This window comes from Brienomyrus brachyistius, chromosome 8 (assembly GCF_023856365.1).
Source record: "Brienomyrus brachyistius isolate T26 chromosome 8, BBRACH_0.4, whole genome shotgun sequence".
Classification (NCBI taxonomy): domain Eukaryota; kingdom Metazoa; phylum Chordata; class Actinopteri; order Osteoglossiformes; family Mormyridae; genus Brienomyrus; species Brienomyrus brachyistius.
The window spans coordinates 11898091-11916689 of NC_064540.1; the positions used below are offsets into that span (position 1 = coordinate 11898091).

Here is an 18599-nt window from a genome sequence, read left to right on the forward strand (position 1 = left end):
TATGTAGTCTTGGAGATTGTGAACGCTAGTGTAGTGAATACTGAGTGACTGCAGGAACGAGACTGAGACTGAGAAAGGTGATGCAAGACGAGATGCTTGGTGCTGTGATGACATGCTCCCATTTCCACGACCAAAGTTCTCATACATTGTACAATACCGACCGGATGGAGAGCTGATCGTAAGTCCTAGTGGTCGATAAGCAGGTAGCTCCTTAAATGAGGAGCGTCTGTATAAAGATTAAATCAGCATGAATGAACTCTTTATCGTTCGCTATTTGGGGGAATCTTCAGTAATGTTCCACGTGTTAGATATCCCCAAAGCCACACACAGCTTGTTACCGACAGCTTAGAGCCGAAGACAAAGGTCATGGTTCCAGACAGACAAAAACCCCTCAGTACAGGGAATTAATTAGGCGCAGTACCAGGGTTGGTCATCAGGTGACTACGCTGATCTGTGGTAATTATCTTTGCCTGTCCCTTATTACGAACCCCAGTATAATGTCACTTACTGTGATCCAAAACCTTTTCCTTATTACTTTTCTATGCAGTATTTTCTAAAAGTCAAGACACACTGTTGCAAAATATCCACTGAAACGAGAAGGTATACTGTCATTTAGCAATCAGCTCTCTCTGTGTAAAGAATACCAGAGTACTCCCCAAATCAAAGTACTCTACACTTTGCGAGAGATTCTTCTGATTGTGTGCTGAACTACAGGGCAAAGGTCTGTCACAGGCAGGACAGAACGTTACTGTTAGTCAGTGTGCACTTCTATGACAGGTTTTGGACTTTCTGTCACCATGCACTGGATAAGCAACAATCCATGTGAACATGGAGTAGGAGCCACACTAACACTATCAGTGGAGGGAAGCAGTCCAACTGGAAGGCGGAAAATTCCACAGTGGTCCCACATCACCCCCTTTCACTCTTACATAACGGAAAATCCACAAATAAGGTGGCCTGGAAAAGCATTCAGTCCCCAACACTTTCCTCACATTAAAGAGTCTCAAAGTCATGAATTGTGATGTATTAAACTGAAAATGTGTTATTTCCACTGTATGTTGTACACAGAATGCCCACAAAATGAAAAGAAAACAACAAAATAATAAATATTTAAAAACCAGTGTGTTATTATTAAGTATTCATCCAATGAGGTCAGTACTTGGCTGAACCACGTCCAGTATCTCTTACAGACAGTAGCCTTTTTGGATAAGTCTCAATTAGCTTTGCACACTGTGGTGAGGCCATATTTGCCCATTCCTCTTTACAAAACTGCATATGTTGTGTCATGTTAGCTGGGGAACAGCCACAAAAAAACAATTTTGAGGTCATAGATTTTCAATGAGGTTAAGGTCCGGGCATTGACTGGGTCACACAAGGACATTTTTTTTTCATTTAATGGCTGTCCAGTGTTGCTTTCGCTGTGTGTTTTAGAACTTTGTCCTATTGAAGGACAAATCTCCCCAGTTTCAGTTTTTTGGCAGAGGAGCACAGGATTTCATTCAGTTCTTTTCATTCAGAGATCTTGTTTTTTTTCAGCAAGGGTCTCTTCCATGCCAGTCTTCCATAAAGGCCCCTAGGAGATGGCTGATGCATGAACATCACCTTGCATTGCAGCCACAAACTTCTGTAAGTCATACTTGGCCTTATGGTAGCTGCTCTCGTCCGGCACTCAGTTTAGTGGGGTGACCCGGTCTAGGCAGAATGGTAGTAGTTCCATATATTTTCCTCTCTCGTATGATGGACTGCATTGAGCTCTGTGGAATCTGCAGTGCCTTTGAGATCTTTGTATCCTTCCCTTGATACATGCTTCTCTGTAATCATATCCTTGACTTGCTTGGAATGCTCTTGGCCTTCATTTTGAAGCAATTCCTGTAAAAGCCTCAATATTATGACGGGACCTGGCAGAGGGAGGGTTTTCATCCCTATAGGTTAAAGCTGACCCCGTTGGAATGCATCAGCAAATTCCGTGACATGATCAAAATTTGAGCTTAACGTTACAAAGGGTACAGATCCTTTTTTAAGGATCTGATTATAGCATTGCTGATCAATGTTTTGTAGACTTTGGGAAACGATGGATCATTTCATGATTTAAAAGCACGTCACTCACAAATGTTTTATTCTGCATACCACCTCGAAAAGTAAAGTATTGTAGCCCCAATATGACATCAGCACATCGCCATGACAATGAGTATGACATAAGCATGGCGTCAGTATCAGTGAATTCCTGATTTTTTTTTGTCTTTTGATTTGTCATAGTGCTCAAAGCTTTGGGTATCAGAATGGAAAACTAAGGGAATTCATTTCACATTCAGAAACTAAAATAAAATGTGATAAATGTGCTCAAGGCTAAATATTTTTTTTCAAGCAAAATGAAGCACAGTCAGATTAATATTTTTAAAATATATCTGAAGAGTTCAAATGCAAAAGCGGACAAGTCCATTTTTGTGGAATTGAGAAAAATAACTTTTTGTGTGGTGGAAAACCAATGTCAAACCAACGTTTTGTTAACTAAGGTATTCTGAATTAATGTATTAATAATAAATGACATGTTAATTTGAATGAAAGCATACTTTTATTGAAATAAAATATTATTGATTGCATTTTAGGGGCGGCATGGTGGTGCAGTGGTTAGCAGTTTGCCTCACACCTCTGGGACCCGAGTTCAAGTCTCCGCTTGGGTCACATGTGTGTGGAGTTTGCATGTTCTCCCCATGTCGTCATGGTGTACTCTGGTTTCCCTCCACAGTCTAAAAACATGCTGAGGATAATTGGAGTTGCTAAATTGTGTGTGAGTGAATGGTGTGTGAGTGTGCCCTGCGATGAGCTGCCCCCCCCCAGCCTGGGTTGTTCCCAGCCTCATGCCCATTGTTTCCGGGATAGGCTTCAGACCCCCCGCGACCCAGTAGGATGAGCAGTTTGGAGGATGGATGGATGGATGTATGGATGATTGTGTTTTACCACAAGTCCAGAAAAAGATTTTTTAACAAAAGCAGACTCCAAACTTTTTATACAACTTCAGATTTGCACTGAAATGTCAAGTATTATGTATTATGAATACAAAATAACAACATGTGAGCGTATCTAAGGTCTTCATCCGTTAAAGATCCGGTGAGGCATTGATCACGAGCATTGTGTGTACAAGCTACAGTAGGCCTTTTTTCGGAACCGTCATGACGGGCTTTCTTTGCCTTTTCCCATACAGTGTTAGCTCTATCTATCTCTAGGTGATACAACTACCTGTTCGTCTAATTCATCAAAAGTTTCCATCTTTCTCATCAGTTTAATACGAAACGGGATCAGTTTTGCCAGAATTTTTCACTCGAAGGGAGAAACCATGGGCGCAGCCATGTTGCGATGACGTCATCGCTAGCTGGCTTGTGATTGGCTGAAATTGAGTTGGCGCTGTCAGCATTAAAATGGTATCAGTGGTTGTCGGTTTTTGCAATAAAACTATTATTTTGGATTATAAATGCATGGCAGTTGTCGGCTTTCGCAAAAAAACGAATGCGCAGAGTGGATAGATGGCACTGCGATCTGTCTGTTGGTATGCACAGTTCAATTTTCGTCAGAATCACACTTGCCGGCTTTTGCGCTTGAACTCTTCATTTCTAAATACCTACAAGTTTCAGTGCAAGTTGTACAAATAGAAATTAATTATTTTAAGTTGTGCAGTTCCTATTCCCAAAGTATAGAGTCATCATTGTTAATAATTAGATGATTTACCCTTTAAATGGCAGAACTCCTGCATCATAACCATTCATTCCTTTCCAAATATGTGTCATATGACCAGTGTCTGAATACCAGAGGAAGCACGGGGGGGGGGGGATCTCTGGCCTTGTTCTGGGTCTGGAGTCTCTCTCAAACCCTGTGTTTTGGTACGGTATGCAGTTATGTTCATACCTAAGCCTCCTCAGGATCATCATCCACACCATTATCCCCAAGGTCGATGGCATATCACAATGTCATTCCCTTTATGGCCAAATGCCGCAGACCACTTGCCTGTGGATTTCCCAGAATTCCCATAATGCTATTTGCAGTGCTTACCATAGTCTTCATTGTTGGAGCGTTAAATCAGGAGAATCGGGAGAATTCCCTGTAGGCCGCCGTGGTCGTGAGCCAGTGGCGAGTCAGGAAGCGTAATGATCTTACGATAACTTACTCACTGGGTCTCAGACTGTGCGGCTCCCATTTGCTCTGGGCAGTTCCCCTAACAGCTGGCCTGAGGTGTGACTTTGCCAAGCCAAAAGCCAGTTGAGCATGGCCTTCTCTTGAAAACCAGTTACCTCCCCAAAAAGAAAATATCCTCAGCTTCTTTAAATAGCTGTGGCAAGTGATGGATAGCAGTCTGTCACAAGGAGGGAATTGAAGCTGCAGGACTGCAGTGTTTCAGTCAGAGATTTCATTATTCAAGCATGCAACACTGTGAGGATGAGGACCCTTAAAGGCAAACTGGCTACCCGCACAAGCTGGGGACATTTCTTAATTAATTTCACATGTCTACACGAGGCTCCAACAAGTTAATTAGCCAAATTACACTCAGCCTCACAATTATACTCAGTTTCAGTAACTTCTCTCTGCAGAGGGCTGGCGATCACCCTGACCAAGACACCTGTCATTGTTTTACACACGTTACAGCGTTTACTGTATATTTGCCTTCCAGCTGAACTCTGCATCATGTTTCACTTCCATGCTGTGCATGAATGGCGACCATCAGCACCAGATCTGGATCTGCTCTCTGTATAATTTATTCACTGATGGGAAATGACAAAAAAATACTACTGTGCAGTTACAGGACAAGTTAGAGCATCTCAATTATATCATATATTACAAGCTGGCTGACTGATCAGCTGAGGTTATACACCAATAGACCAAAGCATCAATAAATTACTGTTTTAATCTTGACCACTGGATTAAATTACATAAATATTAGGACCTCCAAGATTCACTAGTGCACAGTTACTACATTTCCCATAGTGCCTCAGGTCCCCCCAACCAGCATGCTTTGAACAGCCTACACTCAGTTGACCCCATGTTGGTTGCAAGTAGTATGAAGTCTGGGATCTATGAAGAATAATGTAAGAAAATTTTTAAAAGGAGTTAGACTATATAGTAGGCAAAGTTATGATAATGCAAACATTAAGGCTAGCTGTGTATCCTTATATGTATCCTATGAATATTAATGCATTATAAGCATTGGTTACATAAAAATGATACCCACCTTTTTACTGAGGAATAAAATGTACAGAAAAATAAATTTGTGATAGAAAAATGTATATTCCTTCTTAGGAATACTCAAAATCTCATCATTTATGCACAAATGCTGCAAAGCAACTTAAACTGGGCCCTACTTTTCCTGTAAAATATGTGCATAAAAATATACATTTTGAGTTACATAATCTGACTCTTATGAGCGGCAAGCAAAGAGGTTGGATATACCCTCCAAATTGTGTGTTCCCCAGTACAGCTTTAAAGGTGATGATATATGGGGTAGTGATGTACTCAAGACCCCCTAATCAGAGACCAAGTTATTACCAAGCCCAGAGTGCATCGAGAACGTGCCAAGACCAAGACCAAGACAGGACGAGACAAAGACAAGACCAAGACCAAGGTAGGGCCAGACTAAGTTAAGATTATAAACATTACATGATTATACAATTATATATTTTTTTATTATTATCTAATTTTTGTTATTAATGTATATTACAGCTGTTAATGGATGTTAGGATGTAAATGTATACATGCATGATGTTTATGAGTGATTTCTGAATACTTAATGAATGCATTATGAAGGTGTACTGAAAGTTTTATGAATGCAGTATAAAAGCATTATGCAGTTAATGTAAAGACCAAGACCACAAAAAAATAGTCTAGAAACCGGTCTGGAGACCAATACCGGTCTCGAGTACTACACCACTAACACAGGGCAACTTTTTGAGCAATGTTGTCACACGATGTTACTTCCTATTGGAACTGAGCAAAAAAAAATCTATTTCAAGGATTTCAATTGGCCAACTTTTCGCGATCATCCACATTCAGATGAGTTGCCCTTTGTCTCACCTGGTTTGCAGTTGCCTGGCAACATTGCTTAAAAAATTGCCCAGTGCACCTTAAGTGTACAAATGCCCCTGATGTGAAATGAATAAGTAAAGGCATAATTTTATATCAAACTAATAGCTAGGGATAAAACAAGGCTCAACACTGACATCTGGTGGCAAAATGGTGCTAAATATACCAACAATATTAAAACAAGTGATAGCTAAACATACTGAAATTGTAATACATATTTAGATGGAGCATGATTCAGTGATATGCTGGTGAAACCAAGAAGCAACGCATTGTCCATGCCAGGCTGGTCTTGATATAAAGCAATTCTCATACCACTGACAAAAGAAAGACTCTAATAAAATCTGGATAGACCAACGAAACACTCATGACTAGAGGTGACATACGGCTGTTTGCATTTTGCAGACCAGTCTATGGGTGGGATAGAGATTTATTCTTCAAATCGGCCTTCTATCTGCCTTACCTCTTTGGAGCAACTTACTACCCTGTTTAAGCACAAAAAGTGAATTCAAAAGTACAGGTCCAGTCCTCAAAGTGCTGACAGTCTATTTAGTGAGGGCAATCCCTGGGACTCGTAATATTTTGAATGCCCACCAAGGTTGAGTTTCACACATGTATGAATACCCAGACTCCATCTCCTCATTTTCAAAGGTGGGAAGATCGAGATACCTACCATTAGCTTCCTGCAAATGGAGATTCCTCAGCTTCCCTGAAGCAGTGTCTGTCCATCTTGTCCTATATCAGATCCACGCTTCTTCTTACCTTGGCCACTATGCTCATACTGAGCATTTTACACTAGGGGTTTCCAGAATATGCATGATACCTTTTGCAGCTGAGTGCTCCAACCTGTCCACCCCTATATAAGATACAGCAGAAGCCATGTACAGTATCTCACAAAAGTGAGTACACCCTTCACATGCTTGTAAATATTTCATTATATCTTTTCATGGGACAACACTGAAGATATGACACTTTGATACAATGTAAAGTAGTCAGTGTACAGCTTGCATAACAGTGTAAATGTGCTGTCCCCTCAAAATAACTAAACACACAGCCATTAATGTCTAAACCGCTGGCAACATAAGTGAGTACACCCCAAATTGTGCCCAATTAGTCATATTACCTCCCAGGTGACATGCGACTCGTTAGTGTTACGAGGTCTCAGGTGTGTATGGGGAGCAGGTGTGTTAAACTTGGTGTTATCGCTCTCACACTCTATCATACTGGTCACTGGAAGTTCAACATAGCACCTCACGGCAAAGAACTCGGAGGATCTGAAAAAAAGAATTGTTGCTCTACATAAAGATGTCCTAGGCTATAAGAACAGGCGGGTCTGTTGACCAGCGCCTCCATGGCTGCAGGACCGGATGGCTGTCTGTCTCTGCTGGACTACCTCCACCACCCCTTTTCCCTCACCCGTTGCAAGTCGTGTCATTTTTTTGTTGTAATGCGTAGTGACCATGTGCTTATGTTGCTGAGGTGTTTTTTTCGGTTCCCACAATGTCCTCCCCACTGGAGTACAGTCTGGGGGCTGTTTTTTTATTCTCCTCCTCTCTCCTCATGTTATTCTGTTTCTTTTCTTCTCTCTTCCCCTGTCTCCCGACCGGCCTACCCCCTACTGTGATGTTTGTGTATATGTATGGTCGGGTTGATGGCCAGTTTTTTCGCTGGTACTCGTGACTAGTGACATGGTATATTGCAACAGCAATAAAGGGTTTCATCAATCAATCAATCAAGAAGACTGCCAACACCCTGAAATTGAGCTGCAGCACGGTGGCCAAGACCATACAGTGAATTAACAGGGCAGGTTCCACTCAGAACAGGCCTCGCCATGGTCGACCAAAGAAGCTGAATGCACGTGTTCAGCGTCATGTCCAGAGGTTGTCTTTTGAAAACAGACGTATGAATCCTGCCAGCATTGCTGCAGAGGTTGAAGGGGTGGGGGGTCAGCCTGTCAGTGCTCAGACCATACGCCACACACTGCATCAAATTGGTTTTCATGGTCCCAGAAGGAAGCCTCTTCTAAAGATGATGCACTAGAAAGCCCACAAACAGTTTGCTGAAGACAAGCAGACTATGGACATGGATTACTGGAACCATGTCCTGCGGTCTGATGAGACCAAGATAAACTTATTTGGTTTAGATGGTGTAAAGCAAGTGAGGAGTACAAAGACAAGTGTGTCTTGCCTACAGTCAAGCATGGTGGTGGGAGTGTCATGGTTTGGGGCTGCATGAGTGCTGCCGGCACTGGGGAGCTACAGTTCATTGAGGGAACCATGAATGCCAACATGTACTGTGACATACTGAAGCAGAGCATGATCCCTTCCCTTCGGAATCTGGGCCGCAGGGTAGTATTCCAACATGATAATGACCCCAAACACACCTCCAAGACGACCACCGCCATGCTAAACAGACTGAGGGTAACAAGACTGGCCAAACATGTCTCCAGACCTAAACTCTATTGAGCATCAGTGGGGCTTCCTCAAACGGAAGGTGGAGGAGCGCAGAATCTCTTAACATCCACCAGCTCCATGATGTCGTCATGAATGAGTTGAAGAGGATTCCCGTGGCAACCTGTGAAGCTCGAGTGAACTCCATGCCCAAGAGAGTTTAGGTAGTGCTGGAAAATAATGGTGGCCGCACAAAATATTGACACTTCTGTGAGATACTGTAACAAAAAGCAAACCCACCCCCAGTGTCATTAGTGGTGGATATGTACTAAGATGCCACCCCCCACATCAGATACACCTGAACTTTACCGGCAGCCTACTGATGCTGAGGTCTGCCCATGAATACCATTGAATGGTCGGCATCACTTTATTCAATCCAGTCCAGTAATCAAAAGGATCCTGACTCATATATAGTCTGTGTAGTAGGTCAGCCAAAGACATCCCTAATTAAGCTACACACCTCTATACCTAGTCTCAGGATACACATCACGAATGGCAGAGACACTTGCATTGTTCTGGAGGCACTCTGACCATATCCCTGGCATGAATTATAATTATCAGCCCCCTAATTATGCCCATGTTACGATATACCCTCATTAAACCCTCCCACTCAGAGAGAAACTGTCACTGATATCACCCTTAACACAAGGTTTAATTTGGATGCATCAATGGTAATAACACCGTAATGAGAAGGGGGATGTCAGCAGAGGGAACCCAAAGACCTACTAAATAATATGCAACGGACCTTGATAGATTTACCAACATGAACACTAATTTGCTTCGATTTGTCAGTAGTCGATGTAACAGGGATGTCACACTCAGTCTATTCAAGGGGAGGTGATTCATTTTTGGGGGGCTGTAGAGAATCTAACCTTACCCCTAGCATCAACTTATCTGGGGGGTTCCCTTCAACTTCTACCCATACTTGAAAGGAGCTTAGCAGATCACAGGAACTGTATGGCATAACTCAGATAGCGCTTTCTTTGTATCTCCCTTTATGTTTCATTGAAGAGTTTTTCTTCAGTCTGAAATGAAGTTGTTTTACATTATCTAATTAAATCGCTACAAACCACATTCATGTAATCAATCAGCCTTACAGACAACATAGTCAATCTGATATTGACTCTGAATTAAACACGAAATAATCTGCTCAGGAAAACATTTAACATCAGCCTATTCAGAAGGCTAATTAACCACAAATTCTAACAATAACGACAACGGTCTCTATAATCCAAAAGTGGCATCCCTATAGAGGGCCAGTAAGGCGAGGCTCTGCCAACTGCAGTTCCAGTTTGAAACCACTAACGAAGGTTGGTCACATGCTCACTCTCTCGGTCTCACCGCACTTTTCCCTTCTGCAAATGCTGCATGACACAGGCAAGGACTCACCGTCCCCCATGTCAACATGAAAGCTGCCGCTTATTTGGGATCTGGCAGGACACCTACCACCACTGCAATATCCACTGTGCGGTGATGTAACTGGTACCACGCTCCACTGCGCAGTGAAGTAACTGGCACTAAACTCCAGTGTGCAGCAAGGGTGGCTTTAGGCTCACCTCTGTATCTCGGTTCATTTCTGCATTGTCCTCGGTATGACTGATGGCCATCAGCTTCAGATCAGGAGCTCCACTATGTTCAGTTTAATCACTAACTGTCCTTTCCCAGACCCTTTCTATCCCAGAAGAAAATCTTACATGATAGCTGAGCTTTATTCGGTGATAATCATTTTGGTACACTGCCGCCGTTTCACATCATTACACTGCTCCTTGTCCCACACAAATTTACTGCCTGCTTCACTGTGCTACACCATTACATCGCATGTTTCACTGTCCCACACTATTACATTGTCTCACTCTCACACCATTATACTGTTTCACACTATTACACTGCCTCATTGCCGCACACCATTACACTGCCTCACTGTCCCACATTATTGCATTGCATGCTTCACTGTCCCATACCATTACACTGTCACACACCATTACACTGCTACACTGTCCCATACCATTACACTGTCACACACCATTACACTGCTACACTGCCTCACACCATTACATTGCCTCACTGTGCCACACTATTACACTGACTCACTGTCCCACACCGATTGAGACCACACGTACTGGCATCATCTTTTCTGTGTCTCATAAAAACTCAACGGCAGGAGCCAAACATTTCAAATTTGGACTTGTCTAACCAAATAGCAGATTTCCAGTGTTCTAGCTTACATTGGCTGCATTCTTCTGACAAAACCAATCCTTACTTATTATTTATGTGTCTCAGAATAGGTTCCTTATAGCAACTGTACCATAAAATCCTGATTCATGCAATTTCCTCTGAACAGTTGATGCTCAGATTTGTTTTCTGCATGCTAGACAACCATCAATCATTTATTTATTTTAGCTATAAATCTGTGGTGCAGTTAACTGGCAATTTCATAGGCTAATGATACTAATATGCTTGTCAACTGCAGCAGAGGCTGCACATGGTCCTCCTTTCCTGGGATGATTGTCACAGGAGCCAGTTTCATTGTAGTAGGAACTAAAGGCAATTGTAATGAGGGGAGGCTGCAAGGGGAGGCCCTCTATTGGTTCCAGGTGGTATTGTATATTTTGACGTGTCACCTGTAATGAAAAAACTATTTGCATAGACAATTTTTAATTTAACTGTAGATGGAAAACATTATAGGAAAGAGATGATATTGAGAAGGTGGGTCCGATAATTTAACTGGTAACGTAACTGGCTGTGTAGGGGGGACAGCGGATAGCATTGCCGCTGAATGTGAATTAATTTAGTTGATCAGACACCTCTTCCCATTTTTGGAATCAGATTATAAAAATTTGCAAGACCTTTTCTAGAATGGACCATAACTCAAATGGTAACAGATTGTGACAGTAAATTTTAAATATTGAGTGATTATGAGTAATTGTGAGATGCCTATACTTTTGCTGACTGATCATCAGCGCCTATTCAGTTGCGCAACTATACACAGTGACCCCTGCTGGAGAAATTCAGTATTTACTTAAACGTGAAGATTAACAGGGGGCGGCATGGTGATGCAGTGGTTAGCACTGTTGCCTCACACCTCTAGAACCCGGGTTCAAGTCTCCGTGTGTGTGGAGTTTGCATGTTCTCCCCATGTCGTCGTGGGGTTTCCTCCGGGTACTCCGGGTTCCCCCCACAGTCCAAAAACATGCTGAGGCTAATTGGAGTTGCTAAATTGTCCATAGGAATGCATGTGTGAGTGAATGGTGTGTGAGTGTGCCTTGCGATGGGCTGCCCCCCCATCCTGGGTTGTTCCCTGCCTCGTGCCCATTGCTTCCGGGAAAGGTTCCGGACCCCCCGCGACCCAGTAGGATAAGCGGTTTGGAAAATGGATGGATGGATGGATGGATGGATGGATGGATGGATGGATGGATAGAAGGATGGATGGATGGAGATTAAAAGAAATTTTGGACATCATGTGCGTTTCGTAATATGAAACGTTAAATAATAAATGAAATCTTTTTTGCTCAAGATACTATCTCAATTGTCCAGACCGGAGAATTGGTTGTTCCATGTACTTTGAAAGTTGCGGACGTAGGACTTAATAAATGGAATGGTGACGTTATGGAATAGTATAGGAATTTCAACGACATTAGTTTTTTTTTATTAAAACATTAATATACCTTTAGCTATATTATGAATTGTAATAAGATTTTGTAATAAGCACATACACAAAGTATACGGAGAAGATACGTTTTCCACTGCAAACTTGAAACTGTTATATCACGTTAAGATCATAGATGGCAGTAACACACAACTTTTTGCATAAAACGTTTCCATAGCAAACGTGTTTCCAAACAAAACACGTTCTTTTTTTTCCTGGAACACAGTGAGTACCTAGTTTAAGGAAATTACAAACTGGAGTGGGTATGTGGAATAGTTACTGTTGGTTTTATTTATATCTTTCATGTTATTCTTACTGCTGAACAGAGCAGCTCGGTAGGTTATAAACAGACACGTAAAGATATCATTGAGATAAAAATATACAGTTGTTTGTATGAGATGCGTTGAGGTAGTCTAGGTAATACGACGTTCTGCCGTTTACATTTTTTACTTTTCAACTTGATATCAGGAAAAGGGAAAGGTTATGCGTTTAATTCAGCTACAAAATATTATTAAATATTATTAAGATTAATGGGGAAGCAAGTGCCAGTGGAGAGTAATACTGGTCAAGTGTCTGTTTTTTTTTTGCATTGCAGTTTGCAGTTTAAGACACAAAAACGACGATGACCACATCATTACCAAACCATGTAATATTCCCCTTTAAGGAATGTTTTCAGAAAGTGGTGAGTTTGTGCTTTTTCACTATTTACATAGATATTAAGCGTGAGTTTGAAAGCACGCGCCTGCAATATTGAAGCTGGTGTGTAACACCGGCGTGATACAACGACCAATAAAGATCTCCTCTGCTCTAGGATTACAGCAGGTGGGCGCGGTACAGCAGGCGCCCTGCTCCCCTGCCCACGGCACGTGCTCCTGCTGTCCCACCCAAGAGTGATGCCTATAGACACAGGGGCGCCCCCTCTGTGCACCAGCAAAACAACACCAGAGCAGGTGAGAGGGCAACTACAGGATTCATCAAAACGTCATGAAATGTGTCATTATTTTTTTCTTTTGGATATTTACATCCATTAATTTATCCAGTAAAACATCAATATTGACATGGTTCCTTGTTAAGGGAGATGCAAAAATAAATGAAGGTGCTTAATACCATGCCACTGGCTACCCTCATCTTACCCATGTGCTCTGGGAAAATTAAACAGGAGTCCACTAACCAGGGCTTCTATATCCCCATAGTTACCGCACAACCTCACTGTTATAATTTCCTGCCTAACTACTTTTCTGTCCACTGAAGCCCCTGACGAATCATTGAGGTCTTTGGTTCAACGCACAGGAAAGAAAGAGATGGTGAAAGACACCTTTCCATGGAACGAAAATGACAAAATACTTAAGGTAAGTCAGCAAAGTTGAGGTGAAGCCATCAAGTTGCTTACAATGTGTACTGGTCAGTTGACTTCACAGTGATGTATTTGCACGATGCTAATTTTAGGTAGATCTTTGGGTCCTACTTTCCTTTCAGTTGCTCATCCAGTCAAGAAAGACAGCAGTGGAAGAGCTGGAGAGGCACTGTGCCCATCTCCTGGCCATGAACTGTCAGCAGTTCGGGGAGATCGCTCGTACCGAGATGTGCTCCTTCAGCTGTGCTCAGGACCGTATCCTTCAGCACGAGAAACTCAAGGTGTGAATTTCTGAAGCACAAACGGCATAGGATCGTCCTCTTTCCTGAAATGTCAGAATCTCAGATTTATCTATATTTTTGGTAAGTCACATGAGTGGTTTCTTGTTGATACCTTTTTCTCTATCGTTTGCACTTCAGAGATCTATCGTAGCTTTAAAAGGCTGGAGTCAAAGAGAGGTGAAAAAGGCCAAAGAGGAATTAGAGGATGCGGAACGAGAGGCAAAGGAAGCCATCTGCGGTAATCTGGAAAAAACAGACAATTTGTTTAATTCTGGATATTCAGGATATTATCAAATAATAATAGATGAACAGGCTGAGAACAAGGGCATAAGTTTGGTTTCAACACTGGTAGGGACCAAATCAGCTCCAAACCCCCCCGTCCCCCTAGATTACACGGTACTCCCCCAGTACTGGTTGGGACATGCCCATACCATCCTTATCCAAATCGATGCCCTTGGTTGATAAGTATGTAGTGTTGGGGAAGTTACAAAAGCAATCCATGAAAGACAGAGGTGGTAGGTTCAGGTCCAGAAAGTACAAATCCAAAGCAAGGTTTTGTTTCAACCAACCACTTTGACTGTGACTAACTGTGACTCTTTATCCTCACCTGATTGGTTGAAATTAAACCTTGCTCTGGATTTGTACTTTCTGGACCTGAACTTTCCACCGATGTCTGTAATGGATTATTTTTGTTAGTAACTTCCTCAACACTGTAAATATGTGACATGTCCCCCACTTTTAAAAAGATGTTTCAAAGTTTTTATACCACTTGTGAAACAGTCATATGTCTTTTATTTTCTTCAGCATTTCTCTCTGTGTTGTCTGTGTCCCTTGATCACTGTAATGAGGTCCTTGGTGTGTTTTGTATGGCTGCCAATGTTTCCCGCCCCCATGTTCTGATTGGACAGAACTTCAGGGGCAGCTTGAAGAGATGGAGCTGCAGGTGGTGAAAACCCATGCTGAAGTAAACTCACTGAGGACCTACAAGGACAGGCAGTACCATGTAAATGAATCGAGGATCGCTCAGCTCAGAAGGGAGGTTGAGCAGGTGAAGGAATCGAGGAAGGTAACAGATACCCCCTTACAGCGGGTAACCATGCTTTGCCACGGCCGGTAACATCTAACTTTTACATCACACAGTGGATATAAAAAATCTACTCACCTTTATTGAAATTGTAGGTTTTTGGAAAGTGAAGCCTAGAAATCAAGATAAATCATTTCAATCGTTTTTCCATCTTTAATATGACCTTGCAGAAAATTCACGAGAAAACTAAATAAATAATTAGTAGAACAAATATTTGAAGTAACAAATTCCACCATAGTTGCAAAAGTGTGCACTGTATAAAGTATAATTAAGTATTAAGCAAGTAAAATAAGTCAATTAAGAATTAAGCATTATTTTAATAATCATTTTTAATGGTCATTATATTTCCACTCTAGCTGTCCAGTGTTACTCTTAGCCTTTCCCAGACCATGGCAGAACATGACAAAATAATGAAAGAAACTGACCTTCACAAAAAGGTACGCTATTTGTTACTCTGTGTAATATCAGCAAGTGTGTAATTCTGAGCTTAATGACCTGCCTGATAGGATCCCTCCTTCACACTGATGTTGGTCATCGCAGGTCATTAGGGAGCTTGAGGAGGCCAGCAGGGAAGTGGAGGAGGATATCAAGCAGCTAAAGCAGTCAGGAGCGAGTGTGAGCAAGGACGCCTCACAACGAAGACCCCCCAGGACACACAAGTATGTGGCAGCCCCAATGGACACCAGCCTCTGTATATAACCTCAGTCCTACACAGTCAGACCCTGAAATTCCAAACCCCTTACACTCTGTATCTGCCTTAAGCTATTTAAACCATTCTCCCCCAGTATGGATTCGATTTCAAAACAGTGGAAAAAGTAAGAAACAATGTTAATCTATATTTTGAGCAACATACATTATTCAGTTTAAAACCACGTGGTTAAACACCATTACATTTATTCTGGGAAGGTGATGTAATAGCCCCTTTTGTCTGCTTGAGATTTCGTCAATCACATTTCTCATGTTGTTCCATGAAAGGAGCAAAACAGTGACATTTTGGAATTCTATTAGTACTGTGTGCGTGTTTGGGAGAGGGGAGGGTTGTTTTCTTTGGATTTCTGGCACTGTGCAATGCGTAAAAGAATATGTGCGTTTTCCATCGTAGATCATGCGTTCAAACAGAAAGAGACATTTGCGTTCAAACACTTTTTCCCAGACTTCTTTCTATAATGAAATGTTGGGGCTTTTCATTTTTAAAGACTTAATCCAAAATGTCTTTATCTTATTTGATAGAACCCTTTAATATGAATTCATTATACATGATTTGTCTTTCTGATCAATGGCGGTAGCATATTCCCTTATTGCTGTGAGGCTGTAACTTGACAGCAGCGTGAATAATGAGCTATCTGTCATGACAGGGGGCCTGTATCACAAGGCCAGATTTCTTGCTTAGCCGGATAACTTGTCTGATTTAAAGCACCCCAGGTTAAATGGGCTTTATCTTCATTCACTTACATTTAACCCCGACTACCTTCAATCCCTCAAGTTAATGGTCTCCTCTCTTTAGACGGCGGTGCAGGCACCATACACCTAAGGATCTGGTCAAGTAGGCCATGTGTTCATAATTACATTGCCAGTATATCATAATCCATCCAGTCCTGTCAGGGTCACAGGGGGCCTGGATCCTATATCATAATACACATGTCATAAAATAATGTAAATATAGCTGCATCTTCTACCTGTTTGTGTAGAAGGTCATTTAGGTTTTCATTGGCTATCAGATGATGCCTTTTGTCTGGCCATTACTACTTATGTGGAAACATGATGAACTCATTGGGGACTGCTGTCGGAATGAATATAAATGCTGAGAACGTTCCTTGACAGGCAGCTGCAGACTGTTACTGTCCTTTCCAATGTCATACTCATAATTTATGTAAAAGGTATATCTAAGCTATACACAGCCCTCCCTTGTGGCGCTGTGGAACTTTCCTAACACACTTTTGTTTGGAATTACCATTTTCCTCTCCAATGGACATGGTACTGCGACAACGTACAGCGTATATAGCATTACAGTTTTGGAAAAGTCTCTGAGAGGCATCTTAATGATACATGAAGGACCAGGCAGGACCATGGAGCTCCTTGTGCTGAAATCCTAATGTGTCATTAAAGCTTAATAAGGGCTTTGAATTTCCAACAGCTTGTTCCAAAACAAGATGACATTTTGTTGTTTATCCATACGATTGCACTTATTTGGCATACTCACTGTTTGACAGTCACTTTGTAAAGGTGAACATAATGTAGAATTCACAATAACAAAACAACAAGTAACACTTAAGTATTAGAAAGAGGAATATTGAACAGAAGGTTGGTTCCCATGAACGATAATGAAATGATGAAATTGGGAAATCTTCCCTGAAATGTCTCTGAAATTCCACCTTACAGTAGCTTAGTTGGTAAGTGAGATGACTTCAGACAAACCGACTGCTTTCCCTCACTCTGTTATTGTCAGAGGTCACAAGTAAAAAAAAAGTGTGTGTCTTCTGGCAAGTCTTCCTGTTTCCCATGATACAACACAGCCTCCCATAGGAAGACAAATGTCAGGCTGTTTTTTTTTTGTCCCGAGTGACATATTATGTCTTATTGCACTTCTTTCCAACAAGTTTTATTTACTCACTGTTTTTCATTTCATCTGATATGTGTTTATGAATTGATAGGAATCACTCTCTTAATCATTGGTCTGTCTCTCACCCTCTTACCCTGTGAGGGTCTCAGAAGGTGGCCTGGAGCCTAATACCAGGCAGCACAGGGAGTTAGACAGGGCCTTGGCCTACATGGGGCAGTAGACAGAGCTACGGCCTGCGCATGGCGATAGACAGGGCTAGAGTCTGCGCAGGAAGTCAGACAGGGCTACGGCCTGCGCATGGCGATAGACAGGGCTACAATCTGCGCAGGAAGTGAGACAGGGCTACGGCCTGCGCATGGCGATAGACAGGGCTACAGTCTGCGCATGGCGATAGACAGGGTTACAGCCTGCACAAGGTGTCAGGCAGGTCTACAGACTGTACAGGGTGACTTGCTTAATCAGTACAATTTTATTTCACTGTTCATGTTGACAGTATAAATTTCAAGCAAGGTTTGAATGTTTTGCATTTCTTTGGACTGACAGTACATTATAAATGAGTCAGTTTAATGTTTAAAGATATATATAGAAAAAGGAATATAATAAGTAAATGATCTTTCTATTTCAATAACTTTTCAATAAGTTGTCTGGAGTATTTACTGTATTTGTATATTTGTAGAAACAGATACCGGGTACTAATGTATTAAATATTTATTTATCTTAAATGGATTGCTTTGGCATTGTGTGACAGATTTATCCACTTGATGACTGGGGCTGGGACTTGTGTATGGGGCAGGGATAGCAGGAAAACAAGTAGGGCAGTGGGGCCCGAGGACCGACTTTGAGAACTACTGGAATAAGCCAATAGCTGCTGAAGATTTTTCATGTCGTTTGTACAATTCCATATTTGACAGCAGTTTTCTGTATTTGTTCATCATCTTGTCTCTTCATTGCAGATGTACTCCAGATATGGACGTGAACATAGACATTCCCAGAGAAGAATGGCTTCCTATTTAATTGGACCACATCAAGAAGGACTTGCCTTTATGTCCGTCCAATTTCAAACACTCCTTAGGCGCCTTTTTACAAACCACATGGGTCACCTTAAGGTCTTAATAAAAACATAATTTTTAAGGACATTTGTGCATTTTTCCATAACATATT

At 41.7% G+C, this 18599-nt stretch overlaps 1 protein-coding gene across 6 annotated transcripts; it reads left to right on the forward strand.

The window, feature by feature from the left end:
• Window positions 1-12333: 12333 nt before the first annotated feature.
• On the forward strand, window positions 12334-18572 carry c8h20orf96 (chromosome 8 C20orf96 homolog). 6 transcript variants are annotated; one of them, XM_049024077.1, is made up of 10 exons: window positions 12334-12384; window positions 12755-12841; window positions 12971-13109; window positions 13411-13508; window positions 13636-13794; window positions 13933-14032; window positions 14703-14884; window positions 15235-15315; window positions 15419-15537; window positions 18392-18572. In XM_049024077.1, exons 2-10 carry the CDS (start codon window positions 12782-12784, stop codon window positions 18450-18452), a joined length of 999 nt encoding a protein of 332 aa, XP_048880034.1. In that variant the 5' UTR covers window positions 12334-12384; window positions 12755-12781; the 3' UTR covers window positions 18453-18572. The 6 variants fall into 6 exon arrangements, with proteins under 6 accessions (XP_048880034.1, XP_048880037.1, XP_048880039.1 ...); XM_049024080.1 differs by having other exon boundaries at window positions 14703-14860; XM_049024082.1 differs by having other exon boundaries at window positions 14703-14842.
• Window positions 18573-18599: the final 27 nt, after the last annotated feature.